Below are 20,822 nucleotides of genomic sequence, written 5' to 3'. Positions count from 1 at the left end.
AGCATCAGTTGTAAAGTTGTGAAGAGGTAGAGTTGGTATACAGTGAATAGTCCTATTTGAGTAATGTTCTAATCCATATTTTGGCAAGAACTACACAATTAAGGAAAGAAACAATCCTTAAGAAATGAAGGTCAATCAATCAGAATGTTATAATAAAACTGGCTTTCTTCAGAGGGTCCTATTCTATTGACAACACTACTTTACAGACTAGGACAAGATGTGAGTATGTGAGTATGTCAGCAGTGATTGAAATTTAAAGACCTATGCAGAGATCTTGTAGCTCACCATGCAGGAAGTCCATTGTATGCTCTAAAAGCTCATCCTATTTTCATCTTCAATGTTTTTATCTTCAGCTTTTATTTACTCTTTTTTTTTTTTTTTTTTACAGATGTTTTGACTAAATGTTTTTTAGTGCCACTGGATGCAACTCAACTCCAAACCATGATCCATCCACCCCCATGCTTAACAGTTGGTAAGGTGTCCTTTTTATGATTAAAGATTCAGAAAACCTTTAACCAAAAAGTTCAAATATAACTTCTTTAGTCCCTCCTTAGGATCAGTCCTGTTTAGCTGTTCCTATAAAAAACATCTGAGGATGGATCTTTAATGAAAGCTAATGGTTGAAATCACAGGGCATCTTATGATATGAGAACAACTATATCACGATACTGTGATTCTGGGATACACAATATATCACAAGACGATTCTCTATGATACTTCACAGTATCTGTGTTACTGAAGAGGATAAAAACTCAGAAATAAGCTAAATATCAGAAATTATACCAGGATTTATTGATGTCAGTTTTACAGAATTTGACAACCAATATTCTTAACCCCAGGTATACCCTATTCATTTGATTATAGCGCCATCATATGTAGTAATATAGCAGTAACTTTAAGTCGAATTTGCGAGTCTTAAGGAGTTTAGAGGACTTGTTTAGTAAATTTTGATATTTGACCTATTTGATATGTTGATTCAATACAATTCAATTGAACCGATTTGATATATCACACTACCGATATATTTTCTTCCACTCCTAGTAAGGAGATAGGACTCACAGGTCTTTCTTCTGTTGACTCTCCCATGAAGTCATATTTGTGCAGGTGCCACCTTAACAGTTTTCCTCAGAAATATGATGCCTCTTGGAATAAGCCTTGGCTTTTGTCAGTTGTCATTAAGCACTTACGCAAGTTTTATTTATGGCATCTATCTAGAACATCTGTCCTTCGGTGAGTTTAATGTGAATGGACGGGGTGTGCCTCTTTTAGGGAACAAAAGTGGATGTGCAAAGGAAGTAATGAAGAAAAGTTGAAGTCTAGGTTTTTCTGGGAAGCAGAAAGAAGCATTGTGCAGATGGGAACAGAGCCCTGATTATAGCAGGAACAGACAGAGAATCTCTCACTCTCTGTATGCAGACAGATCAGATTCTTCACTGATAGGCTTCCTTCACCAGGAAGAATCTTCAGAATCTCCAGAATCTTTGCCTTCAAAAGGCAAACAGAGGCGTGGTGTTTAGTGCAGTTTCTGGGTCCTGCTTATGAGGCCTGCATCGTTTTGATAAAAGTCTAAATATAAGAAACATTTTGAAGTGGTGCTTCAAACTCTCTTTGTGTGTGGAAATATATATATACTAGTGCATCTCAAAAAATTGAATATAGTAAAAAATAACATTGTTAATGTGAAAATATATTATATAGGTGTATTGCACACAGAGTGATCTATTTTAAGCGTTTGTCTTCTATTGTTGATGATTATGCCTTATCAGCCAATAAAAACCCAAAGATCAGTGTCTCAGAAAATTTGAATATTATATAAGACCTAATGGTACTTTTGGCAGTGTGGGCAGTGTGCCAAGTCTTGCTGTAAAATGAAATCTGCATCTACATAAAAGTTTTCAGCAGAGGGAAGCATGAAGTGCTGTAAGATTTTCCGGGAAAACATTGCACTGACTTTGGACTTGATAATAACACAGTGGACCAACACCAACAGATAACAAGGAATCTAAACAGTGGTTAGAGTCTGTCCAATTCACATGGTTTAACTGCTGAACAACATTCAAAGTAAAATGTGAAGCTTCCTCAGTTTCTCGTGCACCATATTCTAATTGGAATTTTCAGTTCTGCCTTAAATGGTGCAGTGTTTGCATTGTGTACAGGTGCCACAAAAAACAGGGCAGTGGTAAGAACCAACCACGGTCAGGGAGAGTTCCCAAAACCAACAAGGCACTTGTAGAAGCCAACCAACCACAGTCAGTGGGAGGTCTCAGAACAAACACAGCACTGGTTAGAACCAACCACAGTCAGGGACTCGGGTCTCCGAACAAACAAGTGATGGTTTCAGTCAGGAGGAGGGCTTTGAACCAACAGAACAGTGGTTAGAGCCAATCACAGTCAGGAGGAGGTCTCAAAGAACACTGGGTTTAGACATGATCTCAATCAGTGGGAGGTCCCAGAACCAACAAGTCACTGGATGGAACCAATTACAGTCAGGGGGACATCTTTGAACCAACAGTGCCATGGTTCGAACCAAGCACAGCCAGGGCATAGTCAGGGATGATGGGTCTCATTGCAAAAAAGGAACTGGTTGAAACTAGGGCTGCATGAAATTGGGAAATTTGAGAAATTGGGAAAATTTTACATTGCAAACGTTCTTTTTTGACAATATATATCACGATACAGCAAAACAACAGTAATCGGCCCTTTAATTAGGCATTTAAATGGCTTGTTAAACTGTAAATAAGAGCATTTTTTTCTGGGATTAAAAGCGTGAATTCAGCTGTAACTGGAAATATCTGTGCAAAACTATGCTGGACTGAGGTGCACGGCTTTCAACACATGCATTTACAAGCATGTGCCCAACCATGTGGATGGAGGCCATGCGGTTACCTCGTGTTTACTCCACCTCCCCCTCCAGCGCTTCTCAGGCAGCAGCAGCCTGTCACTCACACAGACACAGAGACAGCGCTGTGTATCTACTTTTTGTGTCAAGAAACAAAACATTGCAACATGACGCATTTGATATAATTGCCTTAAGTGACATTGCACGTCCTGCAATGTGACTATTGCTTAACCGCTATATTGTGCAGCCCTAAGTGGAACCAATCAAAGCCAGGGTGATGTCTTTGAACCAACAGGGTAGTAGGTAGAACCAATCACAGTCAGGGGAAAGTCTCAAACAACACAGGTTTTCGAACTGATCACAATCAGTGCGAGGTCCAAGAACAAACAAAGCAGTGGTTAGAAACAATCACAGTCAGGGGAGGTCTTTGAACCAACAGGGCAGTGGTACGAATCTATCACAGTCAGGGGGAGATCTCAGAACAAACAAGGCCACCCGGCCACAGTCCCGGGGTGCATCTGAAGAACAAGTTACATTAGATGTCAGAATTGTTATAGGTGTATTTAGAATAGTTCATATTCAGCGTGGTACAGAGGTGCTTCCTCTGGCATTATGTTTAACACAATAGCTCCACTGAACTTCCCTGAGTTTTGAGGATGTTTAGTGGCTTTAATGTGTATAGTGGCCTACTGCAGATTTATGTGTTTATAGATCTAGAACAGGGGTGTCCAAACTACATTTGCGGCCCGTTTCCTTTTTTGGAGCGGCCCGCGAGGTATTTTAGAAATAGAATGAAAGTTGCCTGCTGTTAAGCAGGTTTTTATAAGAGGGTGTGCATTTCTTGCGCAGAAAAATGGGGCAAAAGAGTCTAAAAGCGAAGAGGGTGCGCATTTCTAGTGCAGAAAAAACGGGCCAAAGAGTCTAAAAGTTGCCGTAATTAAGGAGTTTAATATTAAGAGACATCATGAAATGAAACATCAATTTGAAAAATCTTAGTTTACACAACACTGTCAAAGATAAAGATAGTAAATCAAGTAAAATGGTGTGTAAATGAAATAATCAGGACAAAAAGTATTATTTAAAGTGGTATATTTCATTATTTGTTTTGTTACAGAGTGTGGCCCGAGACTTCAAATGTATTTCTCCTTCTGGCCCCCAACAAAAAAAAGTTTGGACACCCCTGATCTAGAACCAACGACCACGTCTGTTTACACTTTCCTCATGGTGGGGTTGGATTTAGGTTTCTGTGATTTACAGGTTTTGACTATGTGTAGGATTGTGAGTGCTGGTTGTGAAAGTGTGTGAGTGAAAGAAAAGAAAGCTCTAAAGTATTGTTTCTGTGGTTTCCTTGTGTGTTTGTGTTGTCATTGAGGGATTTTGTTTCTAATAAACAGTATTTATCCTACTTAATAAGAAAGTGTCTCTAGTAAACTGTGTAGTTACACATTAACAATCTATGTAATAACATTATACCTACGCATTGATACAGATTTTCTACATTTGTACAGGTTATGTAATTACACATGTATCAGCATCCATTTTGACTTTGTTTAACGTGTTTAATATTGCATAGTGTGTGTGAATTTTCTCATGCAGTAGTGTGTGTAGAATAAGTTGTTAGTAGATTTTGTGTGGCATGTAAGACTTATTTTTTCTGGCGTTCTGGCTCTACTGCTGCTGTCCTGAAGTCTCTTTTTCACTGTCTCTCTCTCTCCCTTTCTCTCTCTCTCTCTCTCTTATAGTTTGCATTAATATATTGAGCAACCAGTTATTATCCTTTAAGAACTGAGGGCTAGTACAATATAAGACTTTACGAACACATTTTTGAATAAAACTAATTATTGTAAATTAATGTCTGGCTTAGGGAAAAAGGTTTATACCTTAAGCATAAGTGGTGTTACTGTTTTTGTTCTTAATATAGCTTCACAAACATGCTCATTGTTTGTTTTTTTTTGTTTCAAGAAGATCCAAAAATGGTTAGCCTCTTATGGTGGCTGTTAAATACGTTATGTGAGAATAATTATCACATTATAGTATGATTTTTATAAGTTATTAAAAGTATTGTGTCTTTACCGGTACCGAAAATCATTAAACGATCCCCAGCCCTAGTAATTAGGGTTATGATCGTATTTAAATGCTAAAAATCATTATTCAGATTTTATTATGGGGAAAAAGAACAAATTATTGTGCTATATGTAACTGATGTTTATGCACATGTGTAATTGCATAACATGTACAACTGTAATTAATCTGTAACAATGCATACTTCCCAGAAGTTTCACTGTTATTACGTGGAAGGATAATGTGTAACTACACATCTATTACAAACACTTATTATAAAGTGGGACCACTAGAGTGACGATGCTAACGTACCTTAATTAGTAGTGAAAGCTTATCTACATCAATTAGCTCTGTGTATTACTGTAGCCTGGCAGTGCCAGTGTGTGCCGATGCACCATAGGGGGTGGCATTTAAACTGTTACATTGATATGAATGGAATTGTATTCTGTTGACTGCAAATTATATTGTACACAGCATTAATTCTGCTGGTGTCACTTCAGTAATAGCTGTTAGTTCTGTTTAAGCAGTAATGTTCTTACTGTAACACTCTACAGTTCACAGAAAGAGGCAAACATCTGTAAAGGTATTTTGCTATCTCTCCTCCACACACACACACACACACACACACACACAGGTTTTCTTTCTGTTTTTGTAGTTCCTTAATTTGCAGAATGAGGAAGCTTTTGTAAGCAAGTGAGACAGAGCGAGAAGGTGATAAACGAGTCCTTTTGGTTCTCTCATTGCTGTGGCTCTACCCAGAGTGTTCAGGGTAACCCGGACCACCTTATCTGTGTGTTTTAGTTTAGTTAATGCATAGGCATATGTACATTTTGTGTGGTTTAGGAAGCAGGACACTCATTCCGGCTCAGAACTATTGACTTTTCATTATGTGTCAACCACACCGAAGTCCCTATATGCAAGTCTGGTCACTCCACAGCCATCTATGCAACACGGCTGTGCAATTATTTCAAGCCAAAAAAAAAAATCCTCAGAAATTGAAAATTAAGAGAAAACATCACCCATAAATCAATGGAAAGACTTACTCATAAAACACATAGTAATAAATAATAAAATAATAAAATTAATTAAAAAAAAAGCATCTAATAAAAACAGAACTTGAACACATGAAAACATGATCTGCACTGAACAACATTTTACATCAGTGATGTCATCAGGTCTCACAAACAGAACATCCACACACCACTAACACACACACAACCATCCTATACATCCAGCACCTCTAACTGAATGCTCCTACACACACACTTACACACAGATTAAGCAGATGCTTGTCTTTATTCCTTTATTAATATACTCTCTTCTCTACCTCTTTTCTTTCTTTTCAATATATGTATTATTTCCACGTACAAAACAAATGCTTATTTATTTCTCTATTGATTTACTTAGCTGTTCTGCTTTTATTTGTTGTTCCTTAACTTTTGTCTTTTTTTAAATAATTTGTCTTTTTTTCACCATCTTCCCCCTGTCATTTTGCTTATATTGTTATCTCTCTGTTATATGCACAATAACCACAGAAACTATAACTATATAAACACTTACAAAGCTTAACTAGTCCTCTAAATAGAAGGGGTGGTGACGGGCAAAAAAAATCAAGCCTTCTATCTGTTTCAATGGTGAAGGGCCAAAATACTGGAAACTCTAAGTCAATTTAGCGTGTCAAAAACATATTTTACATCACTGATAAAAAAAGCTAAATAACGCATTAATAGTTTCTAGCGTTTGACTCAATAATGCACAGAAACATGATTTTTCAGCTTGTTTTGGCTCCTGCACTTGTGCAGATCTCCACATCAAGGGTTGATGAGCTTCCCCAGCAAGCTGATTTGGCTCTTTTTGCTAAAGGGCGGGATTTCATTTGTAAACAGGTGCCATGATTAGCATTACAAGAAATACCTTTTCTATTGCAGTCAGTGGCTGGTCTCTTTACTTATAACACCTCTGACCATATCTACTGTTATGTACACTCACACTGGCCACTTTATTAGAAACCCCCGCCTTCTGTTTCTAATCGCTCATCCCTTTATTGGAAACATGTTATGCTTTAAATCAGTGGCCACTATATTACAAACCCCTGCCTTGTGCTTTCACTCACTGGCCATTTTATTAGAAACACCACATTCTACCTCTAGTTCTTAACCAGGGCTTAACCAATAAAAGAGCGTGTTTGAATGAGCATACCTAGATACCACAGAGAGCAAATCCTGGACAGTTTTTGCTCTTGATATTTTAATTGTTTTGTTTCCAGTCAAGCCCTAATAGTGTAATATGACATAATACTTGACACTTAAATACAAGCGTCATTTCAGTATAGATAAATAAATGACCTATATCTTCATTTAAATACCAGGAACAGTTTGGCCTATTAATCTCAGTGACCTTCTAGTTCAGTTTTATTCTAGTGATGTTTTTCTAATACTCGCTGGTTCTGTTAAAGAGTCAGATAAGATCAAGTTGTTCCTCTTCTCAGAGGAAGTGAGGTCATTTTGCAGTGTCCCAGCATTTGGGAAGTTAAAACGGCACATTTGCAAAAAGGTCAGTTCAGAAAGTCATCTGCACATCCTGCATGTTCATCTTCTAACAGCCAAACCGACACCATGTTTTAAAGTTATTTCTTTTACGCATGAAGTGGTTTGGATGATAAGCTCCTTCCTCATTCCACAACTCCAGTTCCGGTAGTGTCTGTCTTTCATCTAGCCTCAGATTAATCTACTGAATCTGCTGATTCATATTTCTCTCTCTCTCTCTCTCTCTCTCTCTCTCTCTCTCTCTCTCTCTCTGCCTCTCTCTGCCTCTCACTCACTTTTTCTTTTTCCTCTCTCCCTCTCTAGCTCTCTCTCTCTCCTTCTCACTCTCTTGCTCTCTATCTCACTCTGTATCTTGCAATAGTAGGACAATTAGCAAAAACAAAGTTTTTGTTACATCAGTTACACCAGCACTTATGCATGTTTACTTAGCCCATGAACGCATTTCTTTGTAAAATATTTTACATTGTAGATTAATACAATTGTGGTATGCACAAACTGGCTCTCATCAGGATCGTCGCAAAAAAGGAAGAGTTATCTCTGTTTTTCATGACTTTTTATAATTTAAATGATTGGTTTGTGAGGTGGCGTTTATAGATGCATTTATTTATTTTTTAAATCTGACTTTGGAGACTTTTATTTAAGTTTGTTGACAGTGGCATGAAACTAAGACTAGTTCTCTAAACTCTAAACTCCTTCCTCATATGCACTTTATCAGCATGTTTTATATCTTTAATCTTTTAGCAGCTCACCCTGAGCTAAATTTGCACTGCTCTTCACACTGATGTTGTAACAGGGGCAGTAGTTGCAGAAGTGGCTTAGTCTATCACGGCAGAGGCAAAAACGATCATGATTGTTAGCTCATTATTTTTAAGAGCCTTATAGTAATATAGTATATATTTTTATTTTAAAGCTATGACCCATATAGACATTAAATATAGAATATTGATTTGCATAAAACTTCTGTAGCCACTCAATATACAGTACCTCCCTTTCTAATTATAGTAATATTATTGGGGGACAGTACAATATTTCACACACATTATTATTTTTATTATAGAACAGTGTGGGTAGAAACCTAGCTGATGGGGCAACAGAAGGTCTTTTCTTCTTCAGTGGTCAAGGCAATGGTGCGAGCTAACTTCTCCTTTTTGTTGGAGTTGGCTGCACTGATAACCATGTACATGAATTTTAAGTATGAATGGGTATATTTATTTTTACATACAGAAGCAGCATAATCTAAGTTTTCCATGCCCAATATCTATGACTACAAATATACTGTCATTCATCAACATAGCAGGTCATTTTATAGATATTCAGACCTTTATCTACAACCTGTTTTTGGAACATGTATGTATATTAACAAAAGAAATTATGTTGATCAGTAAAAATATTCTCTCTCTCTCTCGCATGCCCCCTCTCTCTTTTCTCTCTCTCTCCCTCTCTCTCTTGTAGTCTCTCTATTTGTAGTTTCAGCAATTAAAGAAATACTGTTGTTTTTGTTCTTAATAAAGCACCACAATCAGGCTCATTGTTTGTTTGGTCCAACAAGATCTAAAAGATATAGCCTCTCATGATGACAATATGAGAGATCCCTGCTTTTAGGCATTTAATAAAAGAGCTTAAGCCCTATTACGACTTTCCATAAAAAAAACATGATTATAATGAAAATTCATTGTTATTATGGAAGTACTATACAGAATGCCCAGCTTCTCCGTACCGATAATGTACCGATCCGTGGGGTTTATACCAAAGTGTGAACCGAACCATGAATTTTCTGTACCGTTACACCCCTAATTCATACTGTCTGCAATCAAATAAAAGTCAAGTGGAAAAACACTGCAGCTTTTAATATACGGTATGCTTTTTCCACACTGTCCTAACTTTTTCTTATTTGGGCCTGTAGAACTCAACTTGAAAAATTCTGTGATTAACTGCGATTAGATTAGATGTTCTTCTTAAGACGCAAGTTTTTATATAGCTGATATTTAAGTATAATAAAAGAATATGTAACGTCCAGCATTCAGTAATGTGTGTAGCTATGCTGAGAGCATATAAAACCAGAGTGTGTGCTGTGCTGTACCACGGAGACCACTGGACGGAGCTACTTTCTTTTATTTATTTTATTTCTGTAAGTAACGCCATAAATGTGCTTTGGTGCTGCATTAATTCACTCTATCTAGCTCCGCCTCGCTCTACCTCCAGCTTAGTTATTTCACACGATGACTGCAGCATTTCAGTTTACTGTTATTGATAGTGTCAATAACAAGTGTTTATCAGAAAAAGCCACATTGCAATACCTAAAAAAATACAATTTATCTTACAGCCTCAAATTCTTTCTCACACATCTCCCATAAGGATAAATTTTGTGCAGTCTGCATCATCAGAAGGCCACTGCTGAATTTAATAACAACCGGGTTTAGTGTGCACCTGTTGTTTGGTGGAGTGCTAATTACTTTATGAATTCAACCTTTTAATTAGACCTTTAAGCAATGTTCAAAAGCAAGCCATGGGATTTTCCAGTGTGGTTAAATATAATTTTTTTTGCATAATATCCTGCTTCTTTAAAGTAGTAACATTCATTTCTGCTGTGTGGTTTTATCAAACGACGGCACATGATACCTTCAGCAACGTAGCTATAAATGGATCTGGCATTTCCTCTGTGAGTGTGAGTGTGTGTGCGCATGTGCATGTGTGTGTGTGTGTGTGTGTGTGTGTGTATGTGTGTGTGTCTGCGAGAGAGTGAGTGTGAGAAAAGGAAGGAAGAAAAGAACTAAGTGGTGTTTAGTGGTGAAAGATCTGAAACTAGTTGCTTGTTTAGTAAAATAGCTGCTTTAATTGAGTTATTTTGCTGTTAATCCAGCTGGGCTTCTAAAAATGAGCCATGCATTTAATGCAAACTGAATGTCTAAATGTTTGGGGACACCCCATTTAAAGAATGCATCAGCTAATTTAAGGTGCACCCACTGAAGACACATATTGTCTAGTGCCTGTAGAGAAGTACTGCCAATAGAATAGGACAGATGAGTATTCAGCTGTGGAGCAGTAAAATGATAAATTTGAGATGCGCTAGGCTCCCTGTTTCAGCTGCATATATCCCTTTATGGCACAGATTTAATTGATTTTTTGAAAGAAAATAAGACCCACCACTGCTTTAGCATTATTCCCAACAAAGGTGGTCTAGCTGCATAATGTTGCCCTGAGGCAACACATAAAAAACCCCACTATTTTAGTATATAAAAAAATAAATGCGGTACTGGTCTCTCTTAGTGATCTAAAAATATATTTACATTTATTCTATACAGAATTAAAAAGTAGACTGTGTAAGGTTTCTGGGGTGGGTTTACAATATTTCTGGATCAAATTCACACAGTGCTTTTCTGTGGTTTTTGTAGAGGTTCGGTTTATGCCACTGTAAGGTTATGGATTGTGGAGTCTGGATCCACTGTATTGGATCAGGGGATCCCTAGTTGTTGAATGCAGCTTATCGTCTACATCCTCTTCAGTATTAGGAATTAAGATACTCTAGCTGTAGCTGATCCAATTGATTCGATTGATTGATTGATTGATTAATTAATAATTTCTTTCCACATTTTCTCTCCACAGATGATTGGATCCAGATGCTGACCTAAACTCCAGCCCATCCATCCACCTGTTGCTGGAACCCATCTGCTGTATTGTGTGCTGGTGCTTGGTCCTGCAGTGTCCTGTCTGAAATCATGTCCTCCACCACAGCGGCTGGAGCAGGTTCTCAGCCTGTTCCTGACTGGCTGGGCGGGCTTCACCTTGAGCAGTACTGCACTGCTTTCCATGAAGCTGGACTTACAACACTGTGGGAATGCAGGAGGCTGACCACAAGCCAACTGGAGGACATGGGCATCTGCTTGAAGGGACACAGGAGGCGGATTCTTGGAAGCCTGCAGAAGCACTTTCCTTCAGAACGAGGGATGGAAGAGGAGGACGAGGATGACAAGCCTGTTCCGATGGAGAGGACGAAATTCAGAGGACACGTTCAGGGGACGTCATCGGAGTGTTCGGGAAGCTCTCAGTCTCAAGCTGGCAAACTTCAAAACCACAACCAGAACATTGCTCCTCCTCCTATCCCTCCCCGACACATCCCGAACCGCCCACCTGTACCTTTCACATCCCAGCCTGTTGCCGTAGCAACCACCGACAGTCCCGTACCTGCGAAAGCTAGCAGTCCCATCTCTCCAACAAGCGCATCTTTACCAACAATCAAACCGAGGCATACAACTCCTGCTGCTCCAGTCCCTCAAGCCAGACCCACTCCTGCTCCAAGGCCACGCCCAGAAAGCTTGCCTCTAAAACAGACGACGGAAAAGCATCAGAGTGTCGACAAAAAGCTTTCGCCCATCTCTCCATGTGTGTCTTCCTCCTCATCATCGTCCTCGTTGTCGTCATCATCGTCTTTATCGTTATCTTCAGAACAGTTTCACCTGTACGAGCAGTGTTCTTCTCCAGGGCAGGCCGAGATGGGGATTCCTCCTCTACCCCCAAAAGCTTACGCCATCGGGGCCTCCAGAGAGCCCAAGTTGGCTCCTCCTGGTAAACCTACCCGCAGACCACCTATACCTCCTCGTACCACTAACCCCCCCACCACCACCAGCACCACCAGCACCAACAACCCCCCCACCACCACCAGCACCACCAGCACCAACAACCCCCCCACCACCACCAGCACCACCAACCACAATAATGCCGCGGCACAACCCAAAAGTCCTCCAGCTCTCAGGTAAGGAATAGTTTTGATTGGTTGTCTGTCTTTGCCATATGGAACAATGGTACATTTTTGTCTGTTTTGTAGAATTTAGAATTTGCATTGTACATGAAAACTGAAGTGATCCAGACTATGATGGAACACATAAGCAATCATTTATTACCTTAAAAATAGAAAGCATTTAGGTGCTCTTATGTGGTAACTTATGTGATGAACTTATTCTGTGCATTGGAGGTAACTCTTGCTCTGTCATTTCCTGGGGCAGTCCTGATGAGTGCCAGTTTCATCATAATGTTCTTGATGGTTTTGCACAGCTGTTAAATAAAAGCCATTCCAGGTGACTTATCTAAAAAGAATGTAACATATAAAACATATTCTGGTTTGTTTTTGTTCATAATTCATAATGTAAATAATTCCATATGTTTTTCTTTATAGATGACTTTAGTATTAATTTACAATGCAGAACATTTTAAAATAATACAAAGTGAACAACTGAAGTGTGGTCTTACATACAGAGTGTAACAATATTCTGCAAAGGTCTACTGGTTTAGCACCTTGGGATGCTTGGAATCTACTGCCAATGCAGCACGTAATTCAGTTGGAGAACTGAAATAAGGTGTTTTGTGTAGATTATTGAGTCTCTGGTTGTATTAGTGACTGCACCTGTTGAGTATGTGTGCTGATTTTGTTCTCTGTACAGTTTTGTCTTCATAGAACAGATTTGTTTGTTTTGAAGAATGGGTTTTTGTTCCAGTTTTGTTTTCCTGGTCGATTGTTGGCTCTTCTGGACTTTAAGGGTTACAAGGTTTAGATACGCAATGTTCACATTTAGATGACTCAGAGGTTAAAGGTGTGTGTGTGACAGAGAGAGACAGAGAGAGACAGAGAGAGACAGAGAGAGACAGAGAGAGACAGAGGGAGACAGAGGGAGACAGAGGGAGACAGAGAGAGACAGAGAGAGTGTGTTTTTTCTGAGGGCTCTACAGTCTACTGTACTTTACAGGTTGCAGGCGCCATCTTTTGGCACTGAAAAATATTGCAGACATTGTTTTTGTGATGAGTGTTGTTGCATTTCCACAGATCAAGCATAACATTTATGACATATATTAGTTATATCCATATTAGCTCTATTATTACCTTTATAATTGCAGGTTGTAGTCCTGTATCTGTTTCTGTATCTGCATACTTTTATTCTCTTTCTTTCACCCTGATTTTCAATACTTAGGACCCAACAGGATAGAAACCACCACAGAGCAGCTATAATTATTTTGTTATTTGGGTGGCGGGTTGTCTCAGCACTGCAGTGATGTGATTAGCACTGATTAGCATGGTATTGGTGTATGAGGTGTTAGTTAGTATGTGTTTCACTCTATTAGACACTCCCACCTACAGCTGCTCCACCTTGTAGGTAAAGTAAAGTCATAGACAGAGGATCTGAATCTTCATGAGTGTCTACAGGATGCTGTTGTATAATATATATATATTTATGTGTTTTTTTTGTGTGTGTGTGTGTGTGTGTGTGTGTGTGTTTAATTGATGACTCTTGTAATCTGTATGTATTTAAAAACTCCAGCAACACTGCTGATCACATTTGATCCACTAGTACCAGAACATAACACACTAACCACAGGTTAAGAAACAAAGAAGTGGTCATAATGTTATGCTTTATCATTGTATATAACACTGTAGTAATGCTAAGTAGGGCCTCACCTTTCACTTTTTCACAATAGATCACAATATATTTAAGAACCAGCACTGAAGAACTCTGTGCCATTGTTATGTTCATGAAGTTTGAGACTCTTTTAGCTTTGTGACTTTGCCAGCTTTGGAAATAGCCCTTAGAAAACTGTGTTAGTGAACTGTGGTCATTAAGGGATGCACATGGTTAGTAACTCTATGATTAATTAATAATTAAATATTAAATACCCAAAGTGTAGCAAGAAAGCCTTCCTCGCAATGTTGCATCACCTTCACCTTCACCAGCATAGTGAATATAGATATTATAATACAGTAAAAATAAAAATCCACCCTAAATCTAGTTTATTAGGCCTAATAAACCACATTACACTATTAAAAATAGTCTCCCTCCCAAAAAACAGGGAAATACCAGCAATTAAAAATGGATTTTAATCCTTACTGTGATTAATCACAGATTTTTTGTTGTGTGACTTTTTTAGTATGTTTATTTGAGGAAAGATGCATATTAAAATATAAATAATTTATATGGCCATTTAGTATTTTTTGTGATTATGATAAAATGGTCATTTTTGATAGTATTGTTTGAATAATAATAAAAAAAAAAAGCTAAGGGACAACTTGGATGTGTTCTTTCTTTTTTTTGTTGTATTTAAATTGTTTTGAGTATCAAATTAGGACTCAGATACTCAAAAATCAGCAGATACTTTATTATTAAATGACTCAGACTCACATTGTTCTTAGTTCTGCCACGTATTGGCAGCAGTGAGCTGCAGAGCGTCGTTTCCTCATACATGATGTTCTCACAGGGGCTTCCTCATAGCACCCAGCGAGTCTCAGGTGGAAGAGACTGCGGTGATTTTCACTTTGACGCATTAAGGTTATACATCTGGGGGAGTGACACCGGCTGCTGCTGCTGCTTATATCTCTTCCTATTTACAACCCACCTCTTGCTGTATACGATTACATGCCATTTAGCAAGCTGCACCTTGACTACCCATAGGCTTTTGGTAGCCATCATCAGGCTTCTGGTAGAATTCTGGTTGGATATTGGTTTAGTTTGAAAGGTACAGTACCATTCACTGTAATCCAGACTATAAAGTTTACTTAAAGGATACTTTCAGTTCCTCAAGTTTTTGAGATGTTTAGGATTGACTGTCCTTAATTTCTTAAAGTAGTTGAGAAGTTCTTGCCATTATATGAATTAGAACTGAAATAGAGCTAATCATTGTTTACTAACTCTACCTCTTCACAACTTTACAACTGATGCTCTCAAACACATTAAGAGGAGCAATAAATTCAAGTAATTAACTCTTGATGAGTTCAGCACAGCTGTTAACTGAAACCTGAATTCCAGGTGACTCTACCTCATAAGGCTGACTGAGAAAATCCAGCCAAGATGTGCAAAACTGTCTAATCTAAACAGATTAGATTTAGATTTATCTACTTTGATGAATCTAAAATATACAGTATATTCTGGTTTATTTTACACTTTTTATTTACTAAATAATTCCATATGCATAGATGATAGATGATACATAGATGATGATTTTAATATTAATCTTAAGAATATTTTTAAAAGAACATTTGAAAATAGTGTAAAAGACTGAATTTGCAGAAGCAGGATAGGCTGAGGTAAACAGTATTCCTCTGTTCTCTGGTGAGTGTGGGCGTTTTTTTTTTTTTTTTTTAAGCTCTTCCTGATCTCTTTGTGTTCAGTTTAACATCATTTCCTCTTTTTCTGCTGGAGCTGCTGAGAGGAAACACTGAATGAGTGAGGGTCCATCTGATTCCATAAACAAGCTTTTCTTCCTTTTCTCTCTATTTCTGTCTGTTTTTCTCTTCTCTTTATTTTGTCTGTTCATTTCACTCTCTTTTATGTATTTTCTTTTGTTTGTCTAGATCACTTCTGTGTGTTCTCTATTTTTATTTTCCTTATTTAATACATTCTCATTTTTGTTCCTTCTTGTGCTTTCTTTTGTGTACACTTCACTTTTCCTTTTCTCTCTTTTTCTTTAACTTTCTCCTTGCACTCCCATCTTTCTTTTTAGTTTATCCCAATAGTCTCAATTTTCCCTAATGTTTCTGTCTGTATTTCTTTTTCTTTTCTATTTTTTCCCCCCATATTTTTTGTTTTTTGTTTCTCTCTCTCTCTCTCTCTCTCTCTCTCTCTCTCTCTCTCTCTTTCTCTCTGTATGTATTAATCCTCTCTCTCTCACACTTAATTTTCTGTTCTTCTTATCTCTTCTACTTTCCTGCTGTTTTTCGATTAAGACACTGTTTTTTAAGCTGCTTTCACCTTTGCCTTGTTTGGTCTAGACCTTCAGACCTTTCAGTTAGAGCTGAATGATATTAGCAAGTGTGAATAGGGGCTGCGAACCACCACCACAAAATTTGGTCCAAGTAAAAGAGGTGTTTTTGGTCTGGATTAACTGAACTGTGGTCCGGTTCTTTTGCAGTGTGCAAGAAGAAGTTTAGACAGTCTGTTGTCACCCCTTAAACAACAGAAAAAGAAAAAGAACTAGGGCTGTTTTTTAATGCCAATAATGTGTTCACATAATTGTGTCGCACCATAGTATATAAGTGCAACAGGTTACAATGATGGTGATTTCTGTATCTGCTGTAACTGTAGATTAACTCTTATTTATATACTATATATAAGAGTTATAATATAGGGTCTCCATAAACAGGCTCTTATTACATACATTGCAATCTATTGTTTCATATCATGTCAAGTTCAATGTCTACATTTAACTGATATCTACATTCTCTCTCTTTATCGGTCATCCTGTATTTTATCTTCATGCTTTTCTTCATATCTCACTTTCTCTCTTTCTCTGTCTCTATATCGCTCTCTTTCTTTTTCTCTCTCTCTTTTTCTTTTACTCTCTCTCTCTTTCTCTCTCTCTGCCTCTCTCCTCCCTCTTTCATTTTTTCTTTCTCTCTCTCTTTCTCTTATTCTTTCTTTTTTTTCTCTCTTTGTCTCTAACTAGTTTTGTCTTTCAGATGGACACTGTGTGTATATGCCTGGCCTTTTGTCATTGTAGCCGTGGGGTCACCCCTGTGGTGTGTGTGTGTGTGTGTGTGTGTGTGTGTGAAGTTCAGGAAGTCAGTGTTTTGAAGTCACCTAAAATATGGCAACACAGATGCAGTACGTACGTTTCTAAAAGTGCTCTCCACTTCCGCCTCTTCGTACGGTTGCCTGTCTCTCTCACTCGTTCTCCAACACATTCGTTTGTCATTTGGCTGCCATTGTTCTGTCCCTGGCTGGGTCTGGCTGGAGAGCTGCTGGTTATGGGTGATTTTGGCTCTTTGGAGTGGGTGAGTTTATCTGGAACTGAAATGATACATTCATTTTCCACCTCGTTTTCTTTTCCTCAAACTTGGTGGTTCTGATCCGAGCCCCTCACTTGTGTACACGGTCTGTGGTGGTGTTTCTTCACCTGGTTTGGGTTCTTTAAGCTGTTTTGTTTTGGGTTTAAAGAGGTTTTGCTTTGAGAATTTGCAGTTTAATGTAAAATAAGTGTGTGTGTGTGTGTGTGTGGGTGTGTGTGTTTGTGTGATTGAGAAACATATTGAGGTTTCTTAGCACAGTAGCTTAGTCAGGGCTTCATGGTGATTGGTTCTCGTATTTAGATTCTTTCCTTTGTTCGTTTTTACCAGTAGAGTCAACAATGGTACAACTTTTAAATGGCAGGGGCAAAAATATTAAAAAGCCAAACATGGGGATTATATATTGTACATTCCTACATATTCCTACATTGTAAATGAATATATGAATATGAATAAAGTCCTCCAGACTATGAAGGAACACATAATGAATCATGTAGTAACTTAAAATTGTTAAACAAACCAAAATACTCTGTAAAGCTTTTAGGTGCTCTTATCTGTGGAGCTGTTAACTTGCGATTTCCGAGGCTGGTAACTCAGACAACAGAGGTAACTCTTGCTCTTCCTTGTCTGGGAAAGTCCTGATGAGTGCCAGTTTCATCGTAACAAATGACTGATCTTCATTTTTTAGACCTTCAAGTCATTTTTATCTTCTTGCCATAATATGAATAAGAACATTACTTAAATAGAGCTATTCACTGTATACCAACTCTACCTCTTCACAACTTTACAACTGATGCTCTCAAACACATTAAGACGCAAGAAATTTAAGTAATTAACCCTTGACAAGTTCAACACAGCTGTTAACTGATGGCCATTCCAGGTGACTCTACCTCATAAAGCTGATTTGTAAAGTGTGTTGTTGGCAACAGTTGCAACTCCGTTTCAATCCAGATGTTTATGGTTTGTTACTTTTTAGGCTGGACAGCACTGTGGTCTTTCATCTGCAAGAGGTAAACCAACTGTAGTAACCTCTGTAGCTGATCTAGCCTCTATATTTGCACATGATGGTGTTTTTAGTGCCTGTTGACTGCACTGAAACACAGTATCTTTTAAATTAGGAAGTACTGTACCAGCAGTGTTACAGTCTCAATCTGAACTCTGAGTGAATGATGTTCAGAGAACGTTACAGTTTTATTGTCTGTCATTCAGTTGTTGATTAATTAAAAATTGAGAATATGCTGTACTTTACTGGAGTATTATTTTACTTCACTACTGTACTTAAAGGATTTATGTAGAGCGGTATCTCCGTAGAAAAGGATTTCTGTACGGCGGGATGTCTGTAGAAAAGGATCTCTGTAGAGCAGGATCTCTGTAGAGCAGGATCTGTGTAAAGCAGGATCTTTGTAGAGCAGGATCTTTTGTAGACAGGGATCTCTGTAGATCAAGATCTTTGTAGAGAGGGATCTCTGTAGAGCGGGATCTTTGTAGGAATGGATTTTTGTAGGGCGGAACCTCTGTAGAGCGGCATCTTTGTAGAGAGTTATCTCTGTAGAGCAGGATCTTTGTAGAGAGGGATCTCTGTAGAGAGGGATCTCTGTAGAGAGGGATCTCTGTAGAGAGTTATCTCTGTAGAGCAGGATCTCTGTAGAGCAGGATCTCTGTAGAGCGGGATCTCTGTAGAGCGGGATCTCTGTAGAGCGGGATCTCTGTAGAGCTGGATCTTTGTAGAGCTGGATCTCTGTAGAGCGGGATCTCTGTAGAGCGGGATCTCTGTAGAGCGGGATCTCTGTAGAGCGGGATCTCCGTAGAGCGTAGGATCTCTGTAGAGCGGGATCTCTGTAGAGCAGGATCTTTGTAGGAAAGGATTTCTATAGAGTGGGACCTCTGTAGAGCGGGATCTCTCTAGATCAGGATCTTTGTAGGAAAGGATTTCTGTAGAGCGGCACCTCTGTAGAGCGGCACCTCTGTAGAGCGGCACCTCTGTAGAGCGGCACCTCTGTAGAGCGGCACCTCTGTAGAGCGGGATCTCTCTAGAGCCGGATCTTTGTAGAGAGAGATCTCTGTAGAGCGGGGTCTCTGTAGAGCGGGATCTCTGTAGAGCGGGATCTCCGTAGAGCGTAGGATCTCTGTAGAGCGGGATCTCTCTAGAGCAGGATCTTTGATGTCTGTAGAGTGGGATCTTTGTAGGAATGGATTTCTGTAGAGAGGCATTTCTGTAGAGCGGGATCTTTGTAGAGCGTAGGATCTCTGTAGAGCAGGATCTTTGTAGGAAAGGATTTCTGTAGAGTGTGAGATCTTTGTAGAGCGCAGGATCTCTGGAAGGCGGGATCACTGTAGAGCAGGACACCTATAGGGTGGGATCACTGTAGAGCAGGATCTCTGTTTTGGATTTGTTGAAGGACTTTGAGGAAATGTAGCAGATTTGCCTGGTGTTTAGAAGTTGAGGTCTCAGAACAGAACAGGTAGTGCTGTAGCTGAGTTAAAACCAGGCCTGCTCTCAGGGAACTGATACGACTACATTTAGCATGAGCACTGTGAGGAAAGAACGGCCTTAACATCACATCCAGCAAGATTTAGCCAAGAATCTGGACAGATTATTTTTATTTTACATTTTGGTTAAGTTACTTTATAGTACAATATTTTTGAATGTCAAGAATTTCACAGATTTGTGACTTATTTTTATTTTAGTGTTGTTGTATATTTAGATACAGATCCAGTTTTGATAGGGATTTAATTATTTTTAGTTAGGAGTTGTTGTAGTGTTTTGTTTAGTTGGCTAGTTGAAAAGATCTTTCATCGTTGTTTTTTTAATTTTTCTAGTTAATTTTCAGATAAAATACTTTTGTACTTTTAACTTGAAAATGCATAAATGTATAATCTCTTGCATTTAATCCTAAAACCTGGATAGTTCATTTTTTTGTTGAGGATTTTACTAAACATATTTAGCTGTATACTATCTGTCATTTTAGCCAGTATTGGTTATTTGGTGCTTAAAATCTCAGTACTGATACTGAAATGATACCACGGCAAAAACCTAAAACATCAGATCATGAGACTACAAATTATGATTTTTATTAATGATAAAAAAAAACAGATTAGATTGACAATGTGATGTTTATTTTTTTACTTCAAGTAAGAACATTTACAAGAACATGTTTATGTAATTCCTTTTATAGTTAACTTAGCATTAACATATTTACAACATATTTAGCACTCACGTTTAAGTGCACATCTATGGTAATCGCAATTTCTAGCAATAGAAATGAATATTTGCCAAGAATCTACTAAAAAAATATTAGTTACCAGTACTGCTGAGTTTTACATGCTAGTTTATAACACTGACAGTGTCAATGTATAGAGATGTTTGTCAAATTGGTAGTTATCTAAGAAGATAAAGCCAGTTAATTTAAACAGATATCACTGCCCTAAACTGCCTCCTGAGATAGACGGACGCTCTTCTGACTGAGATGAGCATGATATACAGTGGTCTGAAAGTGTTTGCCCATTTCATGATTTCTTTCCTTTTTTTTCATGTTTCAGATCATCAAATCAAATAAAAAATATTAGTCAAAAACACCACAAGTCAACACAAAATGCATTTTTTTAAATGAAG

At 38.2% G+C, this 20,822-nt stretch overlaps 1 protein-coding gene across 6 annotated transcripts in view; it reads left to right on the top strand.

Annotated features, from left to right (window-relative positions):
- LOC103028333 (arf-GAP with Rho-GAP domain, ANK repeat and PH domain-containing protein 1) overlaps nucleotides 1-20,822 on the top strand; it is a 122,995-nt gene that overhangs the window by 17,679 nt on the left and 84,494 nt on the right. For 4 of the 6 annotated variants that reach the window (XM_007247652.4, XM_007247651.4, XM_007247650.4 and 1 more), the window contains exon 2: nucleotides 11,050-12,196. In XM_007247652.4, the coding sequence (XP_007247714.3) occupies nucleotides 11,163-12,196 (1,034 nt within the window). In that variant the 5' untranslated portion in view covers nucleotides 11,050-11,162. Of the gene's footprint in view, nucleotides 1-388; nucleotides 473-11,049; nucleotides 12,197-17,003; nucleotides 17,198-20,822 lie in introns of those variants that run through there. The other 2 variants (XM_022669617.2, XM_007247653.4) reach the window with 2 other exon arrangements.

Source organism: Astyanax mexicanus, chromosome 18 (genome assembly GCF_023375975.1).
Source record: "Astyanax mexicanus isolate ESR-SI-001 chromosome 18, AstMex3_surface, whole genome shotgun sequence".
Lineage (NCBI taxonomy): Eukaryota > Metazoa > Chordata > Actinopteri > Characiformes > Acestrorhamphidae > Astyanax > Astyanax mexicanus.
This window is presented reverse-complemented; position numbering and strand designations above follow the sequence as displayed.